The sequence below is a fragment of the Ammospiza nelsoni genome, chromosome 4 (genome assembly GCF_027579445.1).
Source record: "Ammospiza nelsoni isolate bAmmNel1 chromosome 4, bAmmNel1.pri, whole genome shotgun sequence".
NCBI classification, from domain to species: Eukaryota; Metazoa; Chordata; class Aves; order Passeriformes; family Passerellidae; genus Ammospiza; species Ammospiza nelsoni.
Window position 1 is genome coordinate 49,892,115 of NC_080636.1, and position 24,012 is coordinate 49,916,126.

General features: G+C 38.5%; 1 protein-coding gene across 1 annotated transcript; it reads left to right on the plus strand.

Moving 5' to 3' along the window:
* Nucleotides 1-2,158: 2,158 nt before the first annotated feature.
* MGAT4D (MGAT4 family member D) lies at nucleotides 2,159-23,010 on the plus strand. Its single transcript, XM_059470725.1, has 15 exons — nucleotides 2,159-2,249; nucleotides 7,870-8,033; nucleotides 9,460-9,589; nucleotides 10,318-10,451; nucleotides 12,286-12,332; nucleotides 13,159-13,272; nucleotides 14,542-14,617; nucleotides 17,680-17,791; nucleotides 18,351-18,481; nucleotides 19,014-19,121; nucleotides 19,543-19,736; nucleotides 20,691-20,769; nucleotides 20,878-20,956; nucleotides 21,664-21,776; nucleotides 22,287-23,010. Exons 1-15 carry the CDS (start codon nucleotides 2,159-2,161, stop codon nucleotides 22,311-22,313), a joined length of 1,599 nt encoding a protein of 532 aa, XP_059326708.1. The 3' UTR covers nucleotides 22,314-23,010.
* Nucleotides 23,011-24,012: the final 1,002 nt, after the last annotated feature.

A 24,012-nucleotide genomic window follows, 5' to 3' on the forward strand; every position in this document is an offset into this window, starting at 1 on the left:
ACCAATAAAGATATTTTATTCATTACTGGGGGGGATATTTAATGCTCATTTTTAGTTCTTAATCTCTATTTTACTGCAAATGTGCCAAAATCTACATTGACCCTCCATCCAAATTTGTGCCCTGAGCTTTTAGTTTATTAAATGGGAGAGGGGAATGGTGATGGGGAGGCAGTAAAGAGGATTGTGTTGTGATTGCATTGCATCCTATTAGCCAATTATAAATGCATATCCAAAGTGTAGCTTAAAGAAGATTTCTCAGTAAAATATTTCAATGGCACAAAAACAGAAGGTAGGGGGAAGTTCACAAGAAATGTGTGTACAGGACAGGAATAATGAGGTCTAACTCAAGGCTTCCCGGCAATTTATGGGGCCACACTGAGATTTTTAGTTCATGTATATACTGATGCAGGCTACTAGCAGTCTCCTGCATTTTTAATGAATAATAACATTTATAATTCAAAGTAATTAGTAAACAGAAATATAAACTCATCCTTATCATAACTCAAACACAGGAAGGTCATGCTGACCTTGCCAGAGCAGCAATATACAATTTGTGAGGTCCCAGATTTCCAAAACAGACATAGTTGTACTGTTGTTAGTATAAAGAGGGGCATATAAAGGCAGCATTGATATTAGGACTCCAGCACACCTGTGTCTGGACACATCTGTTGTAGAATTTGGCATTGCTCTGCACCACACCATTCATTTTGCACACAAAATCATTTGGGGGTTTGGTACAAAATGAGGTAAATTGTTAAGTAAGCAAATGGAGAAAGGGAAGAAGAGACACTGTATTAATAATACAAGCATATTTTCAGAAAACAAATTGTCTAGATTACTATGTCCTCTGGGTAAATAAGGTAATGAATTATATATGCTAGTAATACATTAAGAAGTAGATAACAGTTTAGCTAGCAAAAAGCTCACTGCTTTTGAGAGCTGCCCAAGCCCAGTCTGATTTCTGAAGCTGTCTTTTGCATGTTTGCAGCACAGAACAGGAAAGCATATTTTCTTTGTCACAGCTGCAGAGTGAAAGGTGGATTTGTGAGCAGGTAGAGAACATGTCAAAGCAAAAGCCACTAAATACCTGCTGATCAGGTATTAGGAGGAACATTTTTGTCCATGAAACGTAGGTGGTTTATTTAGAACTGTGTTGCTGTAAGTGGTTCCAGGAACCTTGGTAAACGAGGTATCTGTTCCCTTTATAAACTATTGTTGTAGGAGATGTATTCTGAGCAGTGACTAATTTTTTGTTTCCTTATGGATTGCTGGAGACCTGAAAAGGCAACAGGTGTGTGTCTGAATGGAAAGGCACATGTGTGGAGCAAGGACAATGGCTGCAGTATAATGCTGTTATCAGGTACAGGTACCTGTGTACCACTAGACTTTGGTTGGGTGAGATGTTGCACCTGCTTGCCCTCCTTCCTCTTTGAAGGGGAACTCAAAAGCTTGGTTTATTTACCTGATTCTGTGATTGTGCTAAATGCATGTATTAATTGCACACAGCTTGCCTTCCTGATACAATCTCACAAGCAATATAAAAACAAATGCCCCATTTGTTTTGAACGAGTCAAATAATGTTCACCATTACAATGTTGTGCAGAAAAAACATAACGAGAAGTCTACGTTCAAAAAGGAGACAGAGGAGTTCTGTAACTTTATTCGTGAACAAAGGGAGGGATGAGGTATTTCCCATGGGGTCTCTCAGATTGTTGGAGGACACAGCCCCCTTATTATCCTGATTTTCCCAGGCACATCACCATCTTCCTTTCCCCATTGGCTGAGGTACCGGGAGGTACAGACTTCCCAATTCCCCCTTAACGTGCGCACACACGCACCACCCCTTGCACAACACGGTTCTATCGAGTCTTTATTCTTTTTCTCCAAGTTCGGGAATCAAGCATGACCTGGGCTGAGCAGTATCCCTGTCAATTAGTAACATTTTCTGAAACTGCTAGTTTCTCTCGTTCCTTCCTTACCTGCAGGTCTCTGGGCCTAGCTACCAGCAGATCCACAGCACCTGTTTGTAAGGACACATCCATCTCATTCCTTCCAATGCTATGACTTGGGCAGGGCAGCGCGAACACGCCCCGCCCGCGTTTCCCCGGCGCTGCCGGTGCCGGTGCCGTGCGGGCGTTGCGGGCAGTGCCCGCGGGAGATGCGGCTGCGGCTCGGGCAGGTGCTGCCGGCGCTGTGCCTCGGCGCCGCCTTTCCCCTGCTGTGGTTCGCGCTGTGGCACGGCGGCCCAGGTGAGAGCGGCGGGGGAGTCCCGTCCGTGCCGTCGGTGCGGGCGCGGAGGGCGGCGGGCACCGGCCGTGCCATGGGGCAGCGCGCCGGGAGCCCGCCCGCTACCGGGGCAGGGCTAGGATTAAAAATACAGCCCTAAATTTAAGAAACTATAAAAGTTTCTTCTTGCCTTTTTTCCCCTCTCTTTTTTCCTCTTTTATTTTCCCCCCTCTTTTATTTTTTCAACTCTTTTTCTTACGTTAAGATGGAAAGGAAAATCTAAACGTGATTGCCGTGGCTGTCGCTTTTAAACTAGCTTTGATTTCATTGTTGTGGAGGATAAAAGTAGCATTATCAATCCCGTAATTGTATTTGGGCCTCGTGTACCGTCACTTTTTTCCTGTGCATATTTCCAGGACTAGAATGCCGAGGGGAAAAAAAACCCCAAGTTTTTATATTTTATTTCTAAACTTTAAAATGATACGCTGCCTTTTTAGTAGGTTATGTAAGTGGTATGTGCCACATAGATCTTCATAAAGCCATGTCTAAAATTCTCTGAGCCAATGTAAGAAAGATAAAACTGATGATACTTTCCAGAAAGAAATGAGGTGGTCTTTCCAAATAGTATCTCTGAGACTTGCAGACATGGCTTGTTGTGGGTGAGGGGGTGAGTTATTGGTTTGTTATTGTTATTGGTTTGGGGTGAGGGAAAGAGAGTGGATCTCTCAGTGCTTCCTACACACACCTTTGTAAGAGGTTTGGTGTTACAGGTGCAGAAGAATTGGAATAAACCACTTAGTAATTTCTGGGATGAACACAACTCCAGGTAGCGGATAATTTGTTTATATTAATTATTTCTGTAACAAATAGAAGTGGTGTAGAGATCTTGGCCCTGCAATTGCGTATTGAATAGAGTTGAGACAGTGCTGATCCTCCTGCCTTTTACGGTGGTTTGCCTTACAACATTTTATGTTTCCTTCAGTGGCACTCCTGTGAGGGGTGGGGAAGGAAAAATGAGGAAAAATCTTAGGAGACTGAAATCCAAGAGAGGTCAGAATGAAAGTGTTTGTCCCATTCTGCAGTTACCATTGTGTTGTCTCGTGGTTCGTGTTTTGAGGCTCCTCATTGCTGACATTACATTTTAATTTTACTTTGTTTTTGACGTTTCTCTGATGGCATTCCCTGCTGGGCTGTTTTGCTTTGGGATTTTGTTTGTGTTTTGTTTGTTTGTTTTGGGCAAGAGGGATAATGTGTTGTGGTGTATATGTGTTGCCTTAACTTCTCTTTCCACAGCTGGCTCCTCCTCCACAGCAAACTGAGTAACTAATTCCTCTCAGAGGGTATAATTTTCCTAATTACTGTTATTTGCACCTGTTTTGTAACTAACTTTTGGTCATTGCATCTGTAAATACATAGTCTTTAGACCCTCATGCGCTTGGTAAATCTCACAAATGTGCAAATAAAATAGTTAATATTAGTAAGTAAAGGAGAAAGTAGCAGTACGTGGTGAATGACTTTGTATTATGTTTATTTTACTGAAAATATAGTCTGTGCTCCCAAGGGGTGTTAGAAGACAAGCCTTGTACCCATCCAGAAAATCTTAAGAGCAGCCAGCCATAGGTAACAATAACAAAGTTGTTACCTTTTTCTGCAGAGACAATTATTGGGAGCAGAACCACTGATGCTCTGTTGTTGTCACAGGGTGCTTGTTTAAGAAAATGGCTTGTAATTAATATTTTGCTCTGAAAACAGGCAGATGTCTCTGCTTAGATGTTGTTCAAGCTCTGGTTTTTTCCTTCTGCACTGCTGAATTGGCTCTCCATTGCCGTGCTTAGAGCATTGTAGGAATTCCCACTTTTGGTGCCTCTCAAAGCACGATGTGTATTTTCTTTCCTGATGCCCTTTTCCCTCAGCCCACCAGTTACTGAGAGTCCAGCTTGGCAGCTCCCATCTCTTTCCCTCATCTGTCAGATGTTTCCTACTCATTTTCTCTCATACATTTGTTAAATCTCCCCTAACTTTTGTTAACTTCTCTGCTCTGCCCATTGAAGTGTTTGGGCTGCTCTTGATTTTTTGGCTACAGTCTGTCACACCAAGCAGCAGTAGTCAGCAGTATTCCCTCTGGTTTCTGACTATATAATTGTTTCTGGGAAAGCAGTTGATTTTGGGATAGTGAATAAGCTTTGTGAAACGAGGACAGCGCACCCAAGCTCAAGACTATGGTCTTAAGCACTTCTATAATACAAAAATAGGTTTGGGGTTCTGAGAAATAGCATACAACTTACAGTATGTGTAGTGCTCTTCTCACACAATATTAGTTATTGTTTTCCATGTAAATACTGATCCATTAAAAAAAAAAATCAGCCTTATATAAAAACAAGAAAGTAAATGTAAGGAGGCAGTGACGATTTTGCCACTTGAAAAGCAGAAGGCAAAACCATATTATAAACTCATTATGAACTTGCATAAAGTTTCTTCGGAGGAAACAGTATTCATGGGTAAAAAGAAATTTTGGTAAATAACATTCACCAAAGAAGAATTTTTGGTCTTTGAGAAGAAATTTTGGTTTTTGCTGAATAACAGTGAAATTTTTGTAAGTCACAGCAACGAGATAAATCGGATCATCTATTTTGGCACTGCTTCTTCATGTTGCTCTCAAGGGTTACAAGATTAAATCTCTCTGCATTGGTTTGTAACACGTTGCTGACCTTTTCACCTAAATTTGTGGGATACTTAAAGCTGTGTAGTTTTACTGGCTTCAACATGTGCAATTTATTAAATAAAAATTCTGCTGCTTCTCACTGTTACTTTAGTGCCTAAAGAGTAGAGGGACTTAGCCATAAATGTTGCGGCACAAAAGGAGGCCAGATATTGTTGGGGTTTTTAGAGAAAGGGGTAAGGGAGCATTTCAGACCTCTCTTTGTTTGCTGTGCAGTGTCTGGTCATAACCTCAGACATGTCCTTCTGCTTTCCTAGTGCTGCACACTGAGCCTTGAGGAACAGAGTTTTGGCTAGAAATACCTTAGCTGGTGGCTAGGCATTTAACTGAAGGTGCATATAATTTGTTGCTACTTCAGGAAGAGAAGTAAAATAATTAAATATTTAAAATACCAACCAGAACAAAGCAGTAGCAATTGCTTGAAGTGAGTGAGTACTACCTAAAAACCAAAGTATACCAATTATAGCCAAGCACCATACAATATCCATTCAATTTCTGTATTTTTTCACTTATTTTAACAATATTGCTTTCCTATATGGTGATGTTCTGACTGAATGTTTTAAGATCACTTTTCACTACATTCTAATGTAGGAAAAGACTTGAGTCTAAAATTAGGATTGTTTGCCAACATTTAAGAGAATATTGTTAGAGCTTAAGTTGTATTTTCTTTGAAACAAGTTTGCTTATTTCTTTTCAGTTAGAGACAGTATTGTTCAGTAAATTGTTCAGTAAAAGCATTCTGGTCCTGTTCCCAGCCTGCCCTGTGTGGGAATAGAGGAACCCCATCTCCCCTGCCCCACGTTGTGCTTTTCTTTGGCACAGTGCTTCTCTAACATTTTGGAAGGCACAAATAACACTGTGCTGTAAGACTCTAAACAACATAGTTAAAGGTAATGCGCATTGTTGAATTTAAATGTTTGCCTAAGAACTCACTGTTCTGACCTGAGATGGGGGCATTGTTTGGAGATTATCTTTTTTTCCCTTCCTTACTCGGAGAGCACAAAACTTGAGCGTGCAAAGCTCATGTAACAAGATTCAGAGAGGTATCTGGTATTAGATCAGTTATGGAGAGATAATAACCTGCTGGTTGTTGGTGCAAGGCATGCCTCAGTGGTTTAACATGCCTCATTGACCTGAGCAGTGGGCAGTGGTTTCAGGCACACGGAATGACAAGATCTTTTGTAGTAAGTGTGCTTATATGGTTTTCTTTTAAGGAGTCCGTTAACCAAATTTCAGTTTCTCAAAGAAACAGTCTTTAGGGATGATAAGCAATTCAGCTTGTAATCAAGAAACAGGAACAAGAGTCACTGCTAGACTTTGAAGTGCTTTCTTCCCTCCTTTCTGCCACTCCAAATTCTCCTTTTATTTTCTTTTCTGTTTGAGTGCTACGACGAGATAGTGAGGAATTGTCCCACAGCTCTTAGATAGTGCCAGAAATCATTAATGGGATTGGAAGCATTTATGATCACACACACACACTCACACACACGAGTCTATTTCAACTCAATGACTGTTGAAATATTTTGAGTGTTTACCTTCATAATGCTTTCCAAACACACATTTTTTGACAAAAATTTAGTAATAGTTAATGCTGCCTATTTACATGTGCTCTAGTAAAACTTAGAACATTTAATCTTCCATTTCAAACTATATATTTTTATAAGAAATTAATTCTTCACCACAGGTGAGTGAGTATTATGTTCCTTGTGTCAAACCCTTGCTTCCTGAGCCACCAAAAACAAATGACATAAGTGATTACTAAGGATCATTCTTAGGGAATCCTACCTCAATCAAGAAGAAGAGTCTTGTTGCATGCAGCTGAAATAATCCAGATTTCCCCTTCCTTCAGCAATGCTAAATTTATGTTCATAGCTCCATAGTATAAAATATTCATATATACAAATGCCTTTCTTGCAAGTCAAAAGATTTTTAAGAGTGTCAAAAGTTTTAGGAAGCATTCCTTTAATGGGGTTTTATTAAACATCCTTTAAAATTTTAATGAGGTAAATAATGGTAATACACATCACATGTTTACTTCTTTTTTTTTCTAACCACTTTCTTCCTAGGTGTGTTAAAATTCAGTCTTCCAATCACACATTTATTGGTTAAATTAAGGACTTGTGTTTAATGCAAATAAAACCCCGTTTATCCAAAATGCAAACTAATTCCAGTTTGAAACACCTCTGCAAATCCTCACAAATTGGTGTTACCTCTGTGTTTTGCTCTAGTGCCTTTTACAGGTGACAATCTCTGGGAATTCACTTTTGCAGAGAGACAATGGTGGGATGTGGAAAATGAGAGCTGCCACAGATAAAATCTGGCACAGCCCACAAACATAATGGGATAATATGTTATCTAAATAACACCATTTAACTAGGGAAAAAACCAAACCAACTCCACCACGACAAAACCAATAAAAGAAGCAGCATATAAAACATTTTAAAATGAGACAGAAGTCCTCTTCCTCTTTCTTTACTAATTGTTATTGAAGTGTTGCTTTATAATAACTGTCTTTAGTAACAATTCTTAACATACTCATAGATGAAGAGTGTAACTCATGGACTGAATGCTTCTAATATATCTGTTTATTCTTAATAGTGTTTGAAACACAAGACAAGCCATTATATAATTATACTTTTCAGTGTTAAAAGGGCCATCATGATTTGTTGTTTGGTGAAGAAAGGAGCACCTTCCCCTGCAACTCACAGATTTTGTATTCTTGGTTTTGACTTCACTTTACCTTTACCCAGCTGTTCTCCCTAAACTCTACCTTCTTAATATTCTTCCAGACTACCTCTTCTCCTGAATAAACTTTATTATTGTTTACGCACTTTGGCGATGTGATCGTCTGGACCATCTCCTAGTTTTGAACTTCATTCCATCATCAATCACCTTTTAGAGAATGAATTATGTTCTTATTGCAGGAAATGGCTTAGATACGTACGAACAGCAGCTGCTGGAACTTCAGCAAAGACTGTTGTATGCTGACGTGGAAAACAAAAAAATATCACGTGAACTGAGCAGTGCCCTAGATGAAATCAAAAATATAGCTGCAAGAGGAATGAACGTGACAAAAAATCACAGAGGTGTGTAGGGGTTTGCTTTGGTTTTTGTTTTGTTGGGGTTTTTTTAGGACACCAACATGTAAAGTTCAGTGATCTGGCTTCTTCCCATTGTTTAATAGAACTTTTTAGTTACCTTGCCTTACAGGCTGTTGTGCACCTCTGTCTGTCTGCACACTGGAGTTACATGCAATAGATGGACAGTCTGATTTTGTAACCTAAAATAAATCATGTAATTGTGCACAATCTGTGTTTTCCTCCCTGTTGGGACTGGCAGAGCCTCACTGAATAATTTTCCTTTTATTTTTACTTACCCTTCTGCTTCCCATTCCAGCCATGTTTTATTATACAACCAAAATGGAAAGGTTGATTGCAGTCAATGGAACTGAGCTCCCCTGCCCAATATTTGATAGGTACTACTACCAAACAAAGAAGGAAAGCCCTTGAAAAGTTGTGGAGGTGGTTTCTGTGCAGCAAAATTCCAGTTTATTTAATGGCTCAACAGTGTAGAAGGACTTGTGGGTCTCTCTCACACACAAATCTCTGGGCAGATATATATGGTTGCTTCAGGGGGTTTTAAAGTATTTTCTGTAAGGTAGGAAATCTCTTTTTGGACCTAATTTTCTGTGGGAGTACCTTTTGGAAGTTGTAAAACTTAAAATACTGCCCATTCAGTAAGCCTCTGCCCTTCTCAATCTAAGCTGAGTGAGTAAAGCTGATGGTGGGTTTTGTGACACATGTATGTAACTGTGAAGGGTGGTAAATTTTGGGAGTTATTTTAGATGCATTCCTTGGGAAAAGTAACTTTCCATCCCAGTCAATAAATGTTCTTTTGCTTTCATCTTTATTTTAAAGTAGTAAAGAAAAATAAAATCCCTGCATTTCTCTTAACTGCTACAGCCTTTTGTTTCTTGAATAGTTTTTAAAGGCCTGTATGTGGTCATTATTTTTACCATAGGACTTTGTAAATAGAGAACCTTTGCTTCTGCTGTGAAAACCACCATGTGTTACTGTTTGGGGAAAGCATTTAAGTTTATTAAGTAGTTAAGAAGGTTATTAATCAGAATCTGTGTTTCTTTTCACTTTAAAATTGTTTGCCTAGCATGTAAAAAAAAAAAAAAATCCCCAAACCAAGCAGTTTTTTACTGCTGCCTTTGCAATAACTACCTGCTGTGTTTTAGGATGGCTCAGTCCTGCAAGTGTGCAGGGAAATACAGATGGTACCCCAGGATGTTCAAGCTGAATGGGAAGCTCTGGGAAATTCTCAATTCAATATAATGTAATATATATGACATGTAATAATTTCTGAGGAATAGTTCTGATTGAATAACCTTGTGTGTGGTGATCTGCCCGTGTTCAGCTGAGCAAAACAGGTGAAGAAATAGAATTCTCTGCTTGCTTTTGGTTTTATGTGGGTCTCTGTGTTTGCTGTGTCTTTAAGGTGAATTAAAGTCGAAAGAGTTAACCCTGCCCAGAAAACTTCCCGTGCACCTTACAAACATCTACTACTATCTCCCTCACCTGCGAGAATATGAAGATGCAATTTTCCCAAATGTTATTTTTGGGCAGCAGAGAACTGGAGGTAGGAAATCAAGTTTGGCTTCTATTTGCTATATGTTTGTATTTTTATCAATTTCTAGCAATGAAACATAATCAAGAGTTTTAATAGATTTTCTCCCTTAACTTTCTAATGTTGCCAAGCTGAATGAATTTTAATAGCAATAGCAAAAATACTTTTAAAATGCCCACCCCTATTTGAGGTCTTTATCTTAAAGACCTGGAATAAAAATAATTATAAAATAATAATTATAAAATATAACAATAACAATAATGATAACAATAATGATAATAATAATATAATATATATTAAAATAATCTTAATTGAAAAATATTATTTTTTTGTTTTAATCATATATTCATATGGCTAAGATGCAGTAGCAGACATTTTCCCCCCACAAAATGAGTATGGATGAGGAAGCCAAGGCAAATTTGCCATGCATTCAGTTTGCCAATGTGAGAAGCAAAGGGAAAGGTGATGTGATCATTTAAAGGATTATTAATATATCTTCAATGGAGCTTTTTTTATCCACATGAGAAGTCAGCTGGCACCTGCAGAAATCATAATGAATTCCAGTGAACTATAGTACAAATTTTAAATGCATTGTCGTCACTGTCATGTGACAGCAAATGCTGTAATGGTATTTCCTTAAATATTAACTGTCACCACTTCCATGGGCACATCAAATCAAAATTAAAATGTGATTTCAGTTTCCCTTTACTGACATGGCTTGAGGCATTCTCTCTTTGCAGTCTCCCTGGTGATGGGTATTCCTACAGTGAAAAGGGAAAAACAAAATTACCTGATTGATACTCTGCATTCCCTGCTGTACCAACTCTCTGAGGAGCAGAAGAGGGACTGTGTAATAATCATCTTTGTAGCAGAGGTGAGTGTGCATGGAAAGGTGCAGCACGCTGATAGAAAATATTATTTATGTCTAAATGTAATAGTGCAAAGTGCTGTTAGCCTTTGTTACTTATCAGCTGGTTTGATAACACGTATCTTGCAAAGCACCTTGACGTATTGGAGCTTTCTGCGTGTGTTTTGGCATTTCCCATGCAAAAGAAAACTGTTCAGAGCCTTGAACATGTTTGGGAAAGTAAACAGTGCTCAAGGTAAGATATTAAGGACAAATGCTTTTTTTTTCTCACTCAAAACCACCTTGATTACATCAGAAATAGAAAAAGCTGCAGAAAGGAATTAGCTAGTAATAGCTTCTAGCAGGTAAAATGACTGTGCATTTATTCAGAATTCATATTTATTATTCATATGTCTTTGTCCTTCCATAGACAGCAATGAATTAATGCCTGTAGTCATTAACAGTTACAGTTTGCTATTTTTTTATTATTTAGCCATCCCTTTTGCAGGTGTAAAAGTGTCAAACAGAGTATAGTTCACTTTAATTTTAGCCATGCCTTCCAGTTTTCTGTTTGGATCCCAATGATGAGTACAGAGGACCAATTTTATTGTAGTTCATCTTCAGCATTGTTTCTAGGAGCTGATCTCACTTTGCAGTTGGTATTTTGCAATACCCTGGCAGTGATGAACTTTGCCTGGCTGCCATTGAGGTAAACATTTTATTACAGGGCTTTGTATTGAGGATTCTGTGAGCTTTTAAGGGCTGACTTTTGAATAGTTTCCCTCTGTGCAGAGTCCTAATGTGACACTTCAAACAAACAGGAGCTGTGGGTGCAGTTGTGGTCCATATCAGCCAATTTAGGGTTAAACTGCCATTGTAGGACCCACTGTCCCTTTCCTCCCAACCCAAAGTCATGTTCTCACAGCTTCCATCTTTCAGCCATGCAGTAAATTGGAGCAGATAACCATCCTGATCTGAGAGCTGATAAGAACATTTTATTGCGAGAGGAGGGCAGGTGTGCTCACTGGTCATGAATCCACACCTTCCTTCTTCCCACAAAGTTTTAAAAGATCAAGGTGAAGGTTTGCATCATGGGTTAAGCTTGAGTAACTTATTGACTGAGAGTGAGTTTTAAGTTCTGGATGTTGTTTTTTCTTACCACAGTTCTGTATTTCACTTTTTTTTTCTTACCACAAGTTTAACATATAATTGGTAACAATTATATACTAAAGAATTTGTTTATTTAAAGAAAAAATCTGAACTCCTAAGACAGTTATTCTGTTGCTTTAGAAATAAAACTTTTCACTCTAAATGTAGTTAACAGATATGTTTGGCACACTAACATTGGTACTTTTATGAAACAGCAGTGATGAATGTCCTCAAAATTTCCAAACATAGAGCTGTAAGTTTGTTGTATTAGGAAGAAATTAAATAAAAATTTTAAGTATTGCTGGCTTTAGATTATTTTGCTTAGGAGATTTTTCTCATCAGCCTTAGGCCTCTTTTGTGATTTTTGGATTATTAACCCAAACCAGTTTTTTTTTTTTACTGATAGTTTTATGGCTGTGCTTTACTGGCATGGCAGAAGAGAATTTTAGCCAGAAAACAGCCTGGTCTTCTGCAAAAGCAGTGAAAGACAGTGCCAGAAATGGCAGCTGGAGATGGCTGGAAACAAAAGGGAACTATAGTGAAAGTTTGGTTGGCTTGAAAAGCCCATACTGCTCCTTACTAGAAATGCTGCTGTAACATACCACATTTGTTTGGAAGGAAAAAAAATTCAGTGTTTGCATATGCCTATTCCCTACAAAGTGTTGTTTAATACAAAACTGAGTGACTTTTAATGAAACCCTCCCTTCTTTAGGTGGATGCAGAGTATGTTAAGAGTGTTGCAGAAAGTGTTAAAACCAGGTAAGTCCTACACTCAGCCACCAGTGTGGATGTATTTGGAGCTTTTATGGAAAGAACTAGAACATTTCAACGCTGAAATGCACCTGAGGCAAAGGTTTCCTTTTTTTCTTTACTATTTTTCAGGGAGGCAATGCACTTGGGACAGCAGTGGGGTTACATTTGTAATTTATAATAATTGCTACTGCATGGTGGGCAACATGAGATGGGCAGTCTTTGCCCTGCCAGGTTAACCCTAGAGATGCCAAATGGAAGCTTAGTTCCCACTGCAGTTCTGCTTGCTCTTATTTTCCCTGGACAAGATACCTGGAGGATCCCTTGTCTTCCTCATTTCAGGGTTTCTGCACATCCTGCTTCACTCAATACCTACAGCAACTCAAACCCTCAGATCATTTTGATTACTGCTTTATGGCTTTTGAAAAAATTGCACAGAGTGTTTGCTTTGTCAGGGTTACACAGTCAGATTGATATTTTTTCTCATAATGCTGGTACTCTGATGTGTTTAATCTTTAGTGTTATCTTTTGTTTACTAATCATAGGAAATGGGAAACTCAGTTTTAAAACCACTGCTCTACCTGTTTTGTGTTGGGGTTTTGACATGATGCAGTTAATGCACCTGAGGCCTGATTGTTTGTTTTTGTTGGGTTGTTTGTTGGGCTGATGGTTTTTGTTTAGACTTTTTGATTAGTTGCTGTGTGGTTTTTTGGAGGAAAGGGGAAATTTGACTTCCAGGTTTGGCTCCCAAAGGAGGTTACAGGGCAGCTGCTGTCTGTGGTTGCCCCCACAAGGGTTTTTGAGGAGCAGGGTCTCACTGGGGTTCTCTGCCCAGCTTCCCCAGAGAAGTCCAGTCTGGAGTCCTGGAGGTTGTTTCTCCTCCTGCTTCCTATTACCCAGACCTTTCCAACCTGCAGAAAACGCTCGGAGATTCTGAGGACCGAGTAAGGTAAGAGTAAAGCCTTAGAACTTTGCTAAGAGTGTAAAATGGAAAATTCAGAAAAAGTCAGCATTGTTTGAGCTGATAATGTCAGAGCTGAAGGACCTCATTTGTACTGGTAAAAAGAATTTACAAAGGGGTCTTGGGAAATACTATTCTGCACATCAGCTTCAGGGTGAGAGCCAAGGCAGTTCCTTTAGGTGTTGGCTCTGGGCATCCAAGAGGTTTTAAACCTGATGGATGATGCCAACAAGTAATGGGCTATATGATCTGTCATAAGGGAAAAAAGAGAAAAATCTTTAATGTCACTGATGAGGGAGAGTCTCTGTGAACACACAGCCCACATGGCCCTCTAGCTAATCACTGACAGCTACTGTGGGTTTAATTAATGACCTAAATTATGGTGGTCATTGGGCTTTTATCTACTCTTACTACACCCTTCATAGTGATTTCATTCACTCCCATGCCCCAAATTCAGTAAGACAGATTATAACCTTAAAAATATATATATTTACTGGAGGAAATTTATTTTCTTCATCAACAATAACTAATTTATCAGAAGCCACTGCAACAATGCAGCAAGAGAGTTGCAGTACTAAGAGTTTAGGCTGGAGGAAATCAGCTAGTATATTTACATATATGTCTTTATGTATATTGGCTTTATAGATATGTGTTCATACCATAGACCATAAGCAAGTTTACATACTTATAATTTAATTTTAGATATTATTTGATTTGGATCAGCTATACTTTTATGTTAATTAACCACAAATAAATTACTCTGTAGTCTTTCAGTGTTGATTATCAAACATCATTATCGTCCTCTGGTAAAATGAGAGACTGTACTAAATATGTGTTTATATTTAGACCTGAAAATCATGGTTATCAACCTGCTCTTGTGCTGTTCATATGTAAAACCATTTACTTTTTCATCTATAAATAATCCATGTGTCTTTATTTCTACTTTTCATAAAATAATAAGTAGAATATTGTAAGTCATTTGATATTAATAACTTGTTAGAGATTTTGTTTCAAGCTCCATTGACAGAGATAAATTTTTTTTTGTTTATTTAATGTTAAATTTTACAGGAAAATAAAATTATTTACGAATGTTTACACTGATCGTAGGTGAATGCTTTTGCACTTAACAATGGGTTGGAATATACAACCTTAAGATTTTATTTTAGAGACAAAAAATGCAGAGCATTAGAGGTTCTCTTATTATAGAAATAATAAAAAAGCTCAAAAAGCTTATCAGAATTTGCTGCTTATGTTTAGGTGGAGAACTAAACAGAATTTGGACTATAGCTTTTTAATGCTGTATGCTCAACCTAAGGGAACGTTTTATTTACAGGTACGTCCATATTATCATTAAGTATCAGCAATAGCTCTGTACTGATGCTTAGTTTTGGCAATTTTCATTTTAAAGGCCTCAATAAAACCAGCAATCTTATGTCATTTTCTGTGTATTTTGCCTCTGCTCCTTACAAGCATCCACATATTTCTGTATTTATCTACATCTTGCAGCCAGGTACTGTTTGATTAAAGCCATCTCTCCCTTCCTGCCATTTGTGAGGCTGAAGAGCAAGGTAACTGAAGCATGAAACCCTCATTTGATTAGGTTGAGAAAGTCAGACTTTAGTATCTTTTTACTTACTGCAGCCAGGAGAAAGAGTAGTGACAGGTTCAGGTTATAGCCCAGATGGCAGTGAAGTGAAATACTTCAGACAGGGACATACCAGTACAGTGATACTTGAGATAAGGTCAGCTACAACTTGGCACAGATCCTTAATTCTCCAGAAAATACTGTGTTAGCCTTTAGGAGGATCCCCATGCATTCAAGCTCAGCTTTAACCATCATTCAGGATTTGTGCTAATTTGCACTCCGTAAAGACCTTAATCACCACCACAGATTCCAACATTTATAAGAGCTGCTCAGTTATGTAACAGGTCTAAAAACCTATCTCAATAACTTTTAAAAAGCTCAGAAGAGCATTTTGCCTCAGAGTTGGTGTTCCATAAGGACATCACAGTTTCCTGGAAGCAGGAGTGTGCAGGACCTGGCATCTCCTACAGTTTTTTTCAGGATTCAGCAAAATCCCATTTGAGCTGGGCTACTTGAGAGTCCCCATGCTCTGTTCTCAAACATGGCGTAGGTGCTCAGGATGCAGGTGGGCAAACAAAAATGCTGTATTTTGAACAGTTATGGTTTCATGGAAAATGAAGTATTCTCCTGTGGCTTGTGTGTATTTTTAAGAACATTTTCCAAGTTTACTGAGTGCACTAGAGCATCAAGGTGTAGGAAACCCAGTGAAGTGAAACATTAAGATGCTGTCAGACACTTGATGTTACCAAGTTCTCCAAGGGTTCCTATTTGCACCACAATTACTTACTTTTGTATTTGCATTTCTAAAGCAATGGAGAGCATGTGTTTTCTTATCTGAGGCATTATATAACAACTGAGCTGTGTTATTAAGGACAAAGCCTGGATGGTGGTAGTCTGCTGGGAGCTATGTTTGCTTTTGGAATTTTCTCAAAAAGGAACTACACTTTCCTCATCCCATTCCTCATACTGTTCCTACTCTATCCCATTCTTCATTTCTGTGTCCAGCCTGCAGCTGCTCCTGTAGCACAGATGCTGGGCTGCCCCAAACCTGCTCTGTAGAGTGCAGGTGAGAAGCACAAACTCAGTTATGTCCTCCTCTGTTTAGAAGTCCTGTGTTAAAGGAAAGCAAACAACTTAAAACTGCTTTTCCTTAGACTGGTACAATATTTACCTCAGCAATCTTAAGCAGAACTTGAGCTAGGTTAGATTTTTGTTTGGTTTAGTCAGGAATGGCATTGACTGAGTGGCTGACACCAACTCCCAAACCCTGAGAGAAGATAAGCACACAGAGTTAGTCCTGACGTGTGCAGCACAGCTGATGCCATGGGCCAGACAAGATCTTTGCTGAACAAACACTTGTTCTAGGATCCTGCTGAACCAGGATTCAAGTCTTTTTGTGAAGTCCATTGAAGCTAACAGGCTTACTGTGGGCATGAACCCAACCCACTGATTACCCACTGATCAACTTGTCTCCTTAAAGCTTTTTTGCCCCACCTCAATAGAACTTTGAGGTCCTTGTTTCCACTTCCACTGAACCTCCCTGCAAGCACCAGGGACCCTTGAAGCACTTACAATCATGGGATCAGCCATAAAAGCAGGCAATCCAACCCCAGCCTTATAGTGAGGGCATGCACTTGTTATTTCTTGTCCATGTAGTTCACTGCAGGAATCAAACATTTCAAATCTGAAAGAAACACACATACAACAGTTTTAAAGTGTTTTCTATTAGCAGTGAGATGAAACAAAAACTAACCATTAAATAAATCTTGGCTTCTTCAGATAAAATCTCTTATCAAGTTCTAACTTAACTTGTAGTAGTTTCCTGAACTACTGCTATGATTTTTATTGCCTCATGTGGAACCTGGGAAAGCTTTGTGCATATATATATATATATATTTGTAATATTCATTCCCAGCAGCATTTCTGTAATGGATTTAAAGCCCGAGCAATATCTCAGTGAGTTCACTTTAGATGGAATTTATTTTTCTTCCCCTCACTAGACTCTAGGTTGTGCCTGCTATTTGGTGGAGCGCCCACAGTTTTCAAATTCATTGTCGGTGAGACAAAATGTCAGTGTCAAAACAGATCTCTTAATTTCAATTTTCTAACTCCATTCTGCTTTTTCCTGGGTTCACTGCTGCCAACACATTTTTTGTCAGCCAGCCCCACACTTGAAGTGATGCAGAAATTCAGCTAAAACCTCTGGGCCTGATCTCTCAAGCTCTTGATGATGACCCTGCTGGCTCAGCTGAAGACCCAAAAGCAGCAGGAAATTATGTTTTGTTTGGCTGGGGCTTTTTCCCCAAAGGATTAATTTTCTAGCTGTTCAACGTTCTGAAGCCAGCTCCAGCACGTACAGCAGTTAGAATAAATTACTGTATGATTACACTACACCCCAGCAATATTTTCCTGAATATTTGCCTCCTCTTCCTGTGTTTTCACACCCATCCTGAATTCAAACCATGAATTACTCACTCCTTAATTATTTCTGGAATACATTTATTTCCTTTGTGTCGCTGCCTCCAAGCTCCTTGTCTGGATTCACAATCCTCCGTTTCAGTGGCAGGAACAGCTCCTGGCCTTTCGGATGCCCAGTCCTTGTCTGGAGGCCAGGCAGCCATGAAGCCTTTCCCATTTCCTGGATGGATGTCAGTCTCCTCTTCCAATACCCTTCAGCTCCAGGACATGTGGTAGAGCAATTAAACACAGCACAATTTTCATTTTCTTGTGGCAGTGTCACCACCCCCTCTGCAAACAATACAATCATTGCTTGCCTTCTGTTTTTCTGTTGCATTCCCCCCTCCTCCCAGCTGGAAGATGATATTATAGCCAAGCCTGATTTTGTTGAGAGCATAAAAAGCTTTGCTGCTCAGCAGTCCCAAGATTGGATGGTTCTTGAGTTCTCACAGCTTGGATTTATTGGTAAGTATTAAGACCTCAGCAGGATCAGCTGCATTTGGAGCTGTGTAGGTGAAAAAGTCAGAATCACATCTCAAAGCAGGGAAGAACCTGCATATCAAAACTTTCTTGGTTCTTCAGGAAACAGCCCTCTGAAAGTAGTTTGATTTTTGTTCTCTTTAAAACTGCCTTGTTAACACAGAGTCTCTTCAGCACAGGATCTATAACTGAGTTCCCATAAGGAGGAAATTGTTCCACCTCAGGGAACTGTGTGCCCCTGTAATGTGTAGTTCTCTTTTCAAGAAGGGAATTTGAACAATCTATAAAAAACCCCCAAAACTTCCTTTTCTTTGTGGAGGAGAATATGCATCCCATATCAAAGGCCTGGATGATCAGAACACTTCAAAGCCAGATTCTATGTGAAGTTTCTCATGAAATATCATAATTACATTAATGTGTGCAAGGCTGGTGTGATACTTAAATGTTTATTTAAATAAATTCCATTTAAACACAAAACTGCATAGCAATAAAAAGATAACTTCTTGCATAGCAATAAAAAGATAACTTCTTGTCTTGCTTTCAGGAAAATTGTTTAAATCAGAAGACTTACCACAAATGGTGGAATTTTTTCTCATGTTCTATAAGGATAAGCCTATAGACTGGCTCATAGACCACCTGCTCTGGGTTAAAGTGTGCAATCCAGAGAAGGATGCAGTAAGTATGCAGTATTTAAGGGCTTTCTCTAACTATGTGATAAAAGATCCATAACTTAGAGTACGTTAAAGCCTGCCAAAAACAACAGAAAGAGGCAAAATGATGAATATTGAAATGTAACCAGAATCCTTCTTAAGAAGGTCAGTTTTGGTCAAAATAGTTTAATTAGAATGATGTGGCAAGACTAAAAGTTGAAATAAAGTTTACCAGAAATAGTTAAGAAATCAGTCAGTTTCAGATTTGAGTCAATTTTTGTCACCCTGAGCGTGATTCATCACGTACTCTGCAGAAATCCATGAATTACTGGTGATTGAGCCTTCAAATCTAAATAACAGCATGAGTGGAATGATGAGTTTTGGTCTAGAGACAGTGTATGTGACAGGAGGTGACTGTTAATTCAAGGATAACTCATGTAAATATGGATAAAATATCTGAACCCATACCCTTAACTACATAATGAAATTGCCTTATGGAATGTAGCTTGTCTCTCCTTGGTTAAATAACCCTTCCCTCCCTTTTACTTTGTTTCTAGACACACTGTGAGAAGGAAAAGTCAAAGCTGCGTGTCCGTGCTAAGCCATCTCTCTTTCAGCACATGGGAACCTTTTCATCCTTGGCTGGGAAGATACAGAATTTGAAAGTAAGAATGAGAAATCAATGCCATATTTTTACATGATATGCTTGTGTTCTGACTTATTTCTCAAATCAAGGACCGCATCTTTGGCATTATGTGGCATTTCAATATCCAATTATGTTCTACAGGCTTGGTAGGGAATTTTGATGTGGCATCTAAGCTGCAGGCTATGAAATGGCCTCCTGTGAAAATTGTTATTTTTAAATCTCGGCAGCTAAGAAACAATCAGTACAGCTCTGTCTACAGATTGTAACATTGAGTCCAGTGATTACAGTGAAATCAATATTCTATATGTATTAAAAATAGGTGGTGTGTTTTTTGACACTGAGGTGGTTATTTTCTGGAATAGTTTCCTGTACTAATTACAGACACCAATGCACTTTTTTTTCCATTGTATGAGCGAAATTACATTTCTTTATATCAACAGGATAAAGATTTTGGAAAAATGTTGCTACATAAAGCACATAATAATCCACCTGCAAAAGTGCACACAAGCCTAAAAATATATGAGCAATATACCCTGGAGAAAGTTTACAAAGGACAAGACTGTTTTTGGGCCTTAGCTCCAGTGGCAGGTGACTACATCAGGTTCACATTTTTAAATCCACTAGAAGTTGAAAAGTAAGTATTACATGATATGGAACATGGAAGCCTACATATATCCAGTTTGGAAATGCTTGATTCTGTTTGGAGTTATCGGTGCTCAACTGTTTATGCAAACAGTTGTTACTAAAAAAATCCCATGATTTACTATTTATCTGCTCTTCTTGAGCAGATCCCCTCCTGAAATACATGTCTTCATTGGTAGTTAGAGAGCTTCTGAATATTTTTTCCTTTTATGTCTTCAGGTAAATACTATTATTTATTTCTTCAGGTAAATATTTTACATGATAATTCTCAAAGGAATTTGTTTTCAACTAATGAATTTCATCAATGGTGAATATTTGATATCAGAGGAGAGAGTTTGATGATTTAACTTCTCCTTGTTCTTTTTGAATCTAAAACCCTAAGGACTCTTAATGCCAGAAATTTAAAACAAAATGGGGATTTTTATTTATTCTTAGATGGTTTTGCTTGGATTGTTGTTTGGTCAATGCTCTTGCTTACTGGCTATGAAGGAAATTCTTTAGAAGCACCTGAGTTGACCAGTATTGATAAAAAAGGGGAATTCTCCTGGCATGTAGTATATGGCCAGGTAGAAACAGAAATTTTTGCTGCCACTCACCTTCCAGAAGCCCATTCATTCCACTTCAGTGTTACAATCACAGGAACGAATCAGAGGGCAGACCTTCCTTAGCCATTTAAACATGGAAAGTTAATTTATTTGGAACTTGAGCACTAAAAATGGAGAACACTTGCCTTTGTGGTCCCAGAGAAAGATGGTTTAAATAGTTGTTCTGTTTAAAATAAAAATCCTATATTATGGTTTGGTTTATAGTTTCAAGGGGCTATTTCTGTTCTCTGTAGCCCAAAATATATAAAGAAAAGGTATCTGAAACTTTCCTTCAAAGAATTACTCCCCTAGAACTCTTCTGAAGTATAAAATACCTGGAAATAATACACCTCTATCATCAGGTACTTGTTCAGAAGTGGGAACGTGGAGCACCCTGGTGATAAACTGTTTAACACCACTGTGGAAGTGCTGCCAGCTGATGTAAGTCTCTCCTTTAGAACCATATTGCATTTTCAGAATGATATTCAGCATAAAATGTCGCAACCCAGAAAATACTTCTTGAAATGTTATTGTTTTATTTTTTTACAGAAAGCACTAAGAAAAGAATTGATTCACAATGGCAGAAAATTTAACTACCCAGCAACCAAAGATGGATATTTAATAATAGGTAAATTATTTCTTGTTACTTCAAAACCAGTAATTTTGTTCCTACATGTAAAATGTTTCTGCTCTTAAGGATTTCATTAACTCTTTGGTAAATTCAACATTGGGAAGGGAAGGGAAGGGAAGGGAAGGGAAGGGAAGGGAAGGGAAGGGAAGGGAAGGGAAGGGAAGGGAAGGGAAGGGAAGGGAAGGGAAGGGAAGGGAAGGGAAGGGAAGGGAAGGGAAGGGAAGGGAAGGGAAGGGAAGGGAAGGGAAGGGAAGGGAAGGGAAGGGAAGGGAAGGCAAGGCAAGGCAAGGCAAGGCAAGGCAAGGCAAGGCAAGGCAAGGCAAGGCAAGGCAAGGCAAGGCAAGGCAAGGCAAGGCAAGGCAAGGCAAGGCAAGGCAAGGCAAGGCAAGGCAAGGCAAGGCAAGGCAAGGCAAGGCAAGGCAAGGCAAGGCAAGGCAAGGCAAGGCAAGGCAAGGCAAGGCAAGGCAAGGCAAGGCAAGGCAAGGCAAGGCAAGGCAAGGCAAGGCAAGGCAAGGCAAGGCAAGGCAAGGCAAGGCAAGGCAAGGCAAGGCAAGGCGCCTTTGCATTACTGTTTGTGGTAGTGTATGGTGTCTGATCAATGACTCTCCTATTTTGATTTAAATATCACCAGTGGCAAAAGCCAAGACATCTAATTAGAAGGAGAACTAATTGCAGTCCCTGTAAAGAGTCTGCATTTTTTTCAGGGGCTTTTGAAAATGGCACAGCAGAAGGCAGCATCAGCCAGGCAATAGGAAGAATAGAGGCCATTCGTTTATCAGTCAGCTCTGACTCTCCAGTCTGGGCAATACTCAGTGAGGTAAGCACGGCAATAAAAGCATTTCTATTTCTCATTATTAAATGAATTCTGCTTCTTCCAGTTGTATACTACGGGTAATCATTCATGTTTCATTTTGAGTGGAATTTTGTGTGGAAAAACACAAGTGAAGAATTGTGTTTATTATTTTCAGGAGAGAAATTAAACATACTTCATTGAAAGTGCTGGAAATGCTCATGCAGGATGATTCTCCAGTTTTGCAGTGCTGTAACTGTACTTGCTAGAACTTGGGTTTTGACAAACAAAGCTCTTTTCAGTCACCATCTTCAACATTAATTACATTATGTCAGCATTTTCAGATGAGCCTCTCATTTTTAATTCTACCAAGTTTTTCCCCAGGTGTTTAAATGTCAGTAAGTCATAAATAGAAATTCTTAGCAGAAGTCACTGAAGAGAATTACTGCAGCCTTAAACTGGAAGAAGGGAAAAAACTAATGTTGTAGGCAAAGCTCCTGCAGATTTTAGAAAATAATAGGTTTTGGTTTTTTCCAGGTACTTATCAAGACATCTGAAAACTGAAAAAAATACATTTTTGATGTGTCACTTGTTATGTATTTCTGGAAAACAAGGCTGACTTCAACAAAACAAAACAAAAAGACTGGGACAAAAGATCCAATTCCATTCCCATTTAGTTCTTAATGCTCTGTATTAGGGAAGAGTTGGGATAAATCTTAGGTCTTTATATGACAAGGTATATGAAAAGAATGTTAGTAATTTCCATAACATGTTCTTGAGAAATATGTCATGTATAAACATTAAAAAGATATTATTACAAGCAATTGATAAGGCATTACAGCCTGCCTCAGGGACCAAAGCATAAAGGTGTAAGGAGTTTCACCAGAAATAAAAATACAGGCATTTTTGAAAAATATTCAGGACACGGTGTTCAACTCCATTGAAAACACTGGTCAGTTTTGTAGGGAAATTAGAACTGAAGGAAAAGTTGTCAATATTCATTGCAGATATTTAAAGTAGTTCACAGGAACAACTTAATGTTATGGAAATTGATCTCGGAGTTAATATAAATGTGTTTCAGCCTTAATGTGCCATGAGTTATGTTAAATTTTTTTTTCAATAAAAATTACCTACAAATTACCATGTGAATAACTTGAAACTTAAACAAGTATTTTTTGGAAGATTGTATAACTTCTCAGTGAATTGTGCATTGAATTAATTACAGGAAATAAGGGTATTATGTGTAACTATATTTTTGTAAAAAGAAAATCTATTTAAATAAAATTTTGGATCCTGGAATTGGATAATCAGCGTGTACTGACATTTCAATTCTTGTCACAAGTTCAAATTCAACATAAATTTGAAAATAAAGGGTAAACCACAGCAGTCTCATTTGAAAAGATTTTGGGAAATGACAGTCTGCCTTGGACATCTAATGATCAGAATTCCTTAGCACATGGAGCACGACTGCACCCTCATTCCCCTGCACAGGCATTGCATCCTGACAGCAGGAAATAAACCTAGAATATACTAAAATAATAGATTTTCACAGTAAATTGAGATTTCTCTCTAGTTGTTGAAGGGTATTTTCAAGCTCAAAAGCTTATCAGAATACTTGAAATTGTATTAGGAAATGACTGGACTTTAAAAAAGTAAATGAAATTTTCCATTCTGTGCTGCCAGCTTGGTGCTTCATTCCTCGTTTCTGTTTTTACACATTTTACACAACTGTAAATCAGAGAATACCCCTCTCATCAGTCTGATGTAAATGAGGTTTTACCTGATGCTGTAAATAATTAAAGCTTCACAAGAACCATTAATTCTCACAAGAGCAGAGGTTTCTTGCGCAGTCTGCAGAACCCCAGCTCCACTGTAAAACAAAAGGAACCTCCTAAGGGGAATTCTGGATTTTCACTGAAGAGGCAATAGAGGAAAAGCAAATATTCCAGCCCCAGGAAGCTTACCACAAGGGAGAGCAGTGGAAGAATGTGAAAAATCCATGTATTTTATGATTGGCCTTTTGCAAATATTAAAATGAATGTTATATGTGTTGTGTTAGAAAATAATGCTGTATTAATTCTCTTAAGCACTGTGTTAAATATAGTTTTAGGTTATAAAAATTGTTAAAATAGAAACGATGCTATGTAGGATGCTTTGTTTAACAGAAAGGACTTGCAGCGAGATAGCAGCCACAGGACACCTAAATCTTTCAGAGAAAGGGAATTTATTGCCTTCTTATCAGCAGAAACGAACTTCTTCCCGC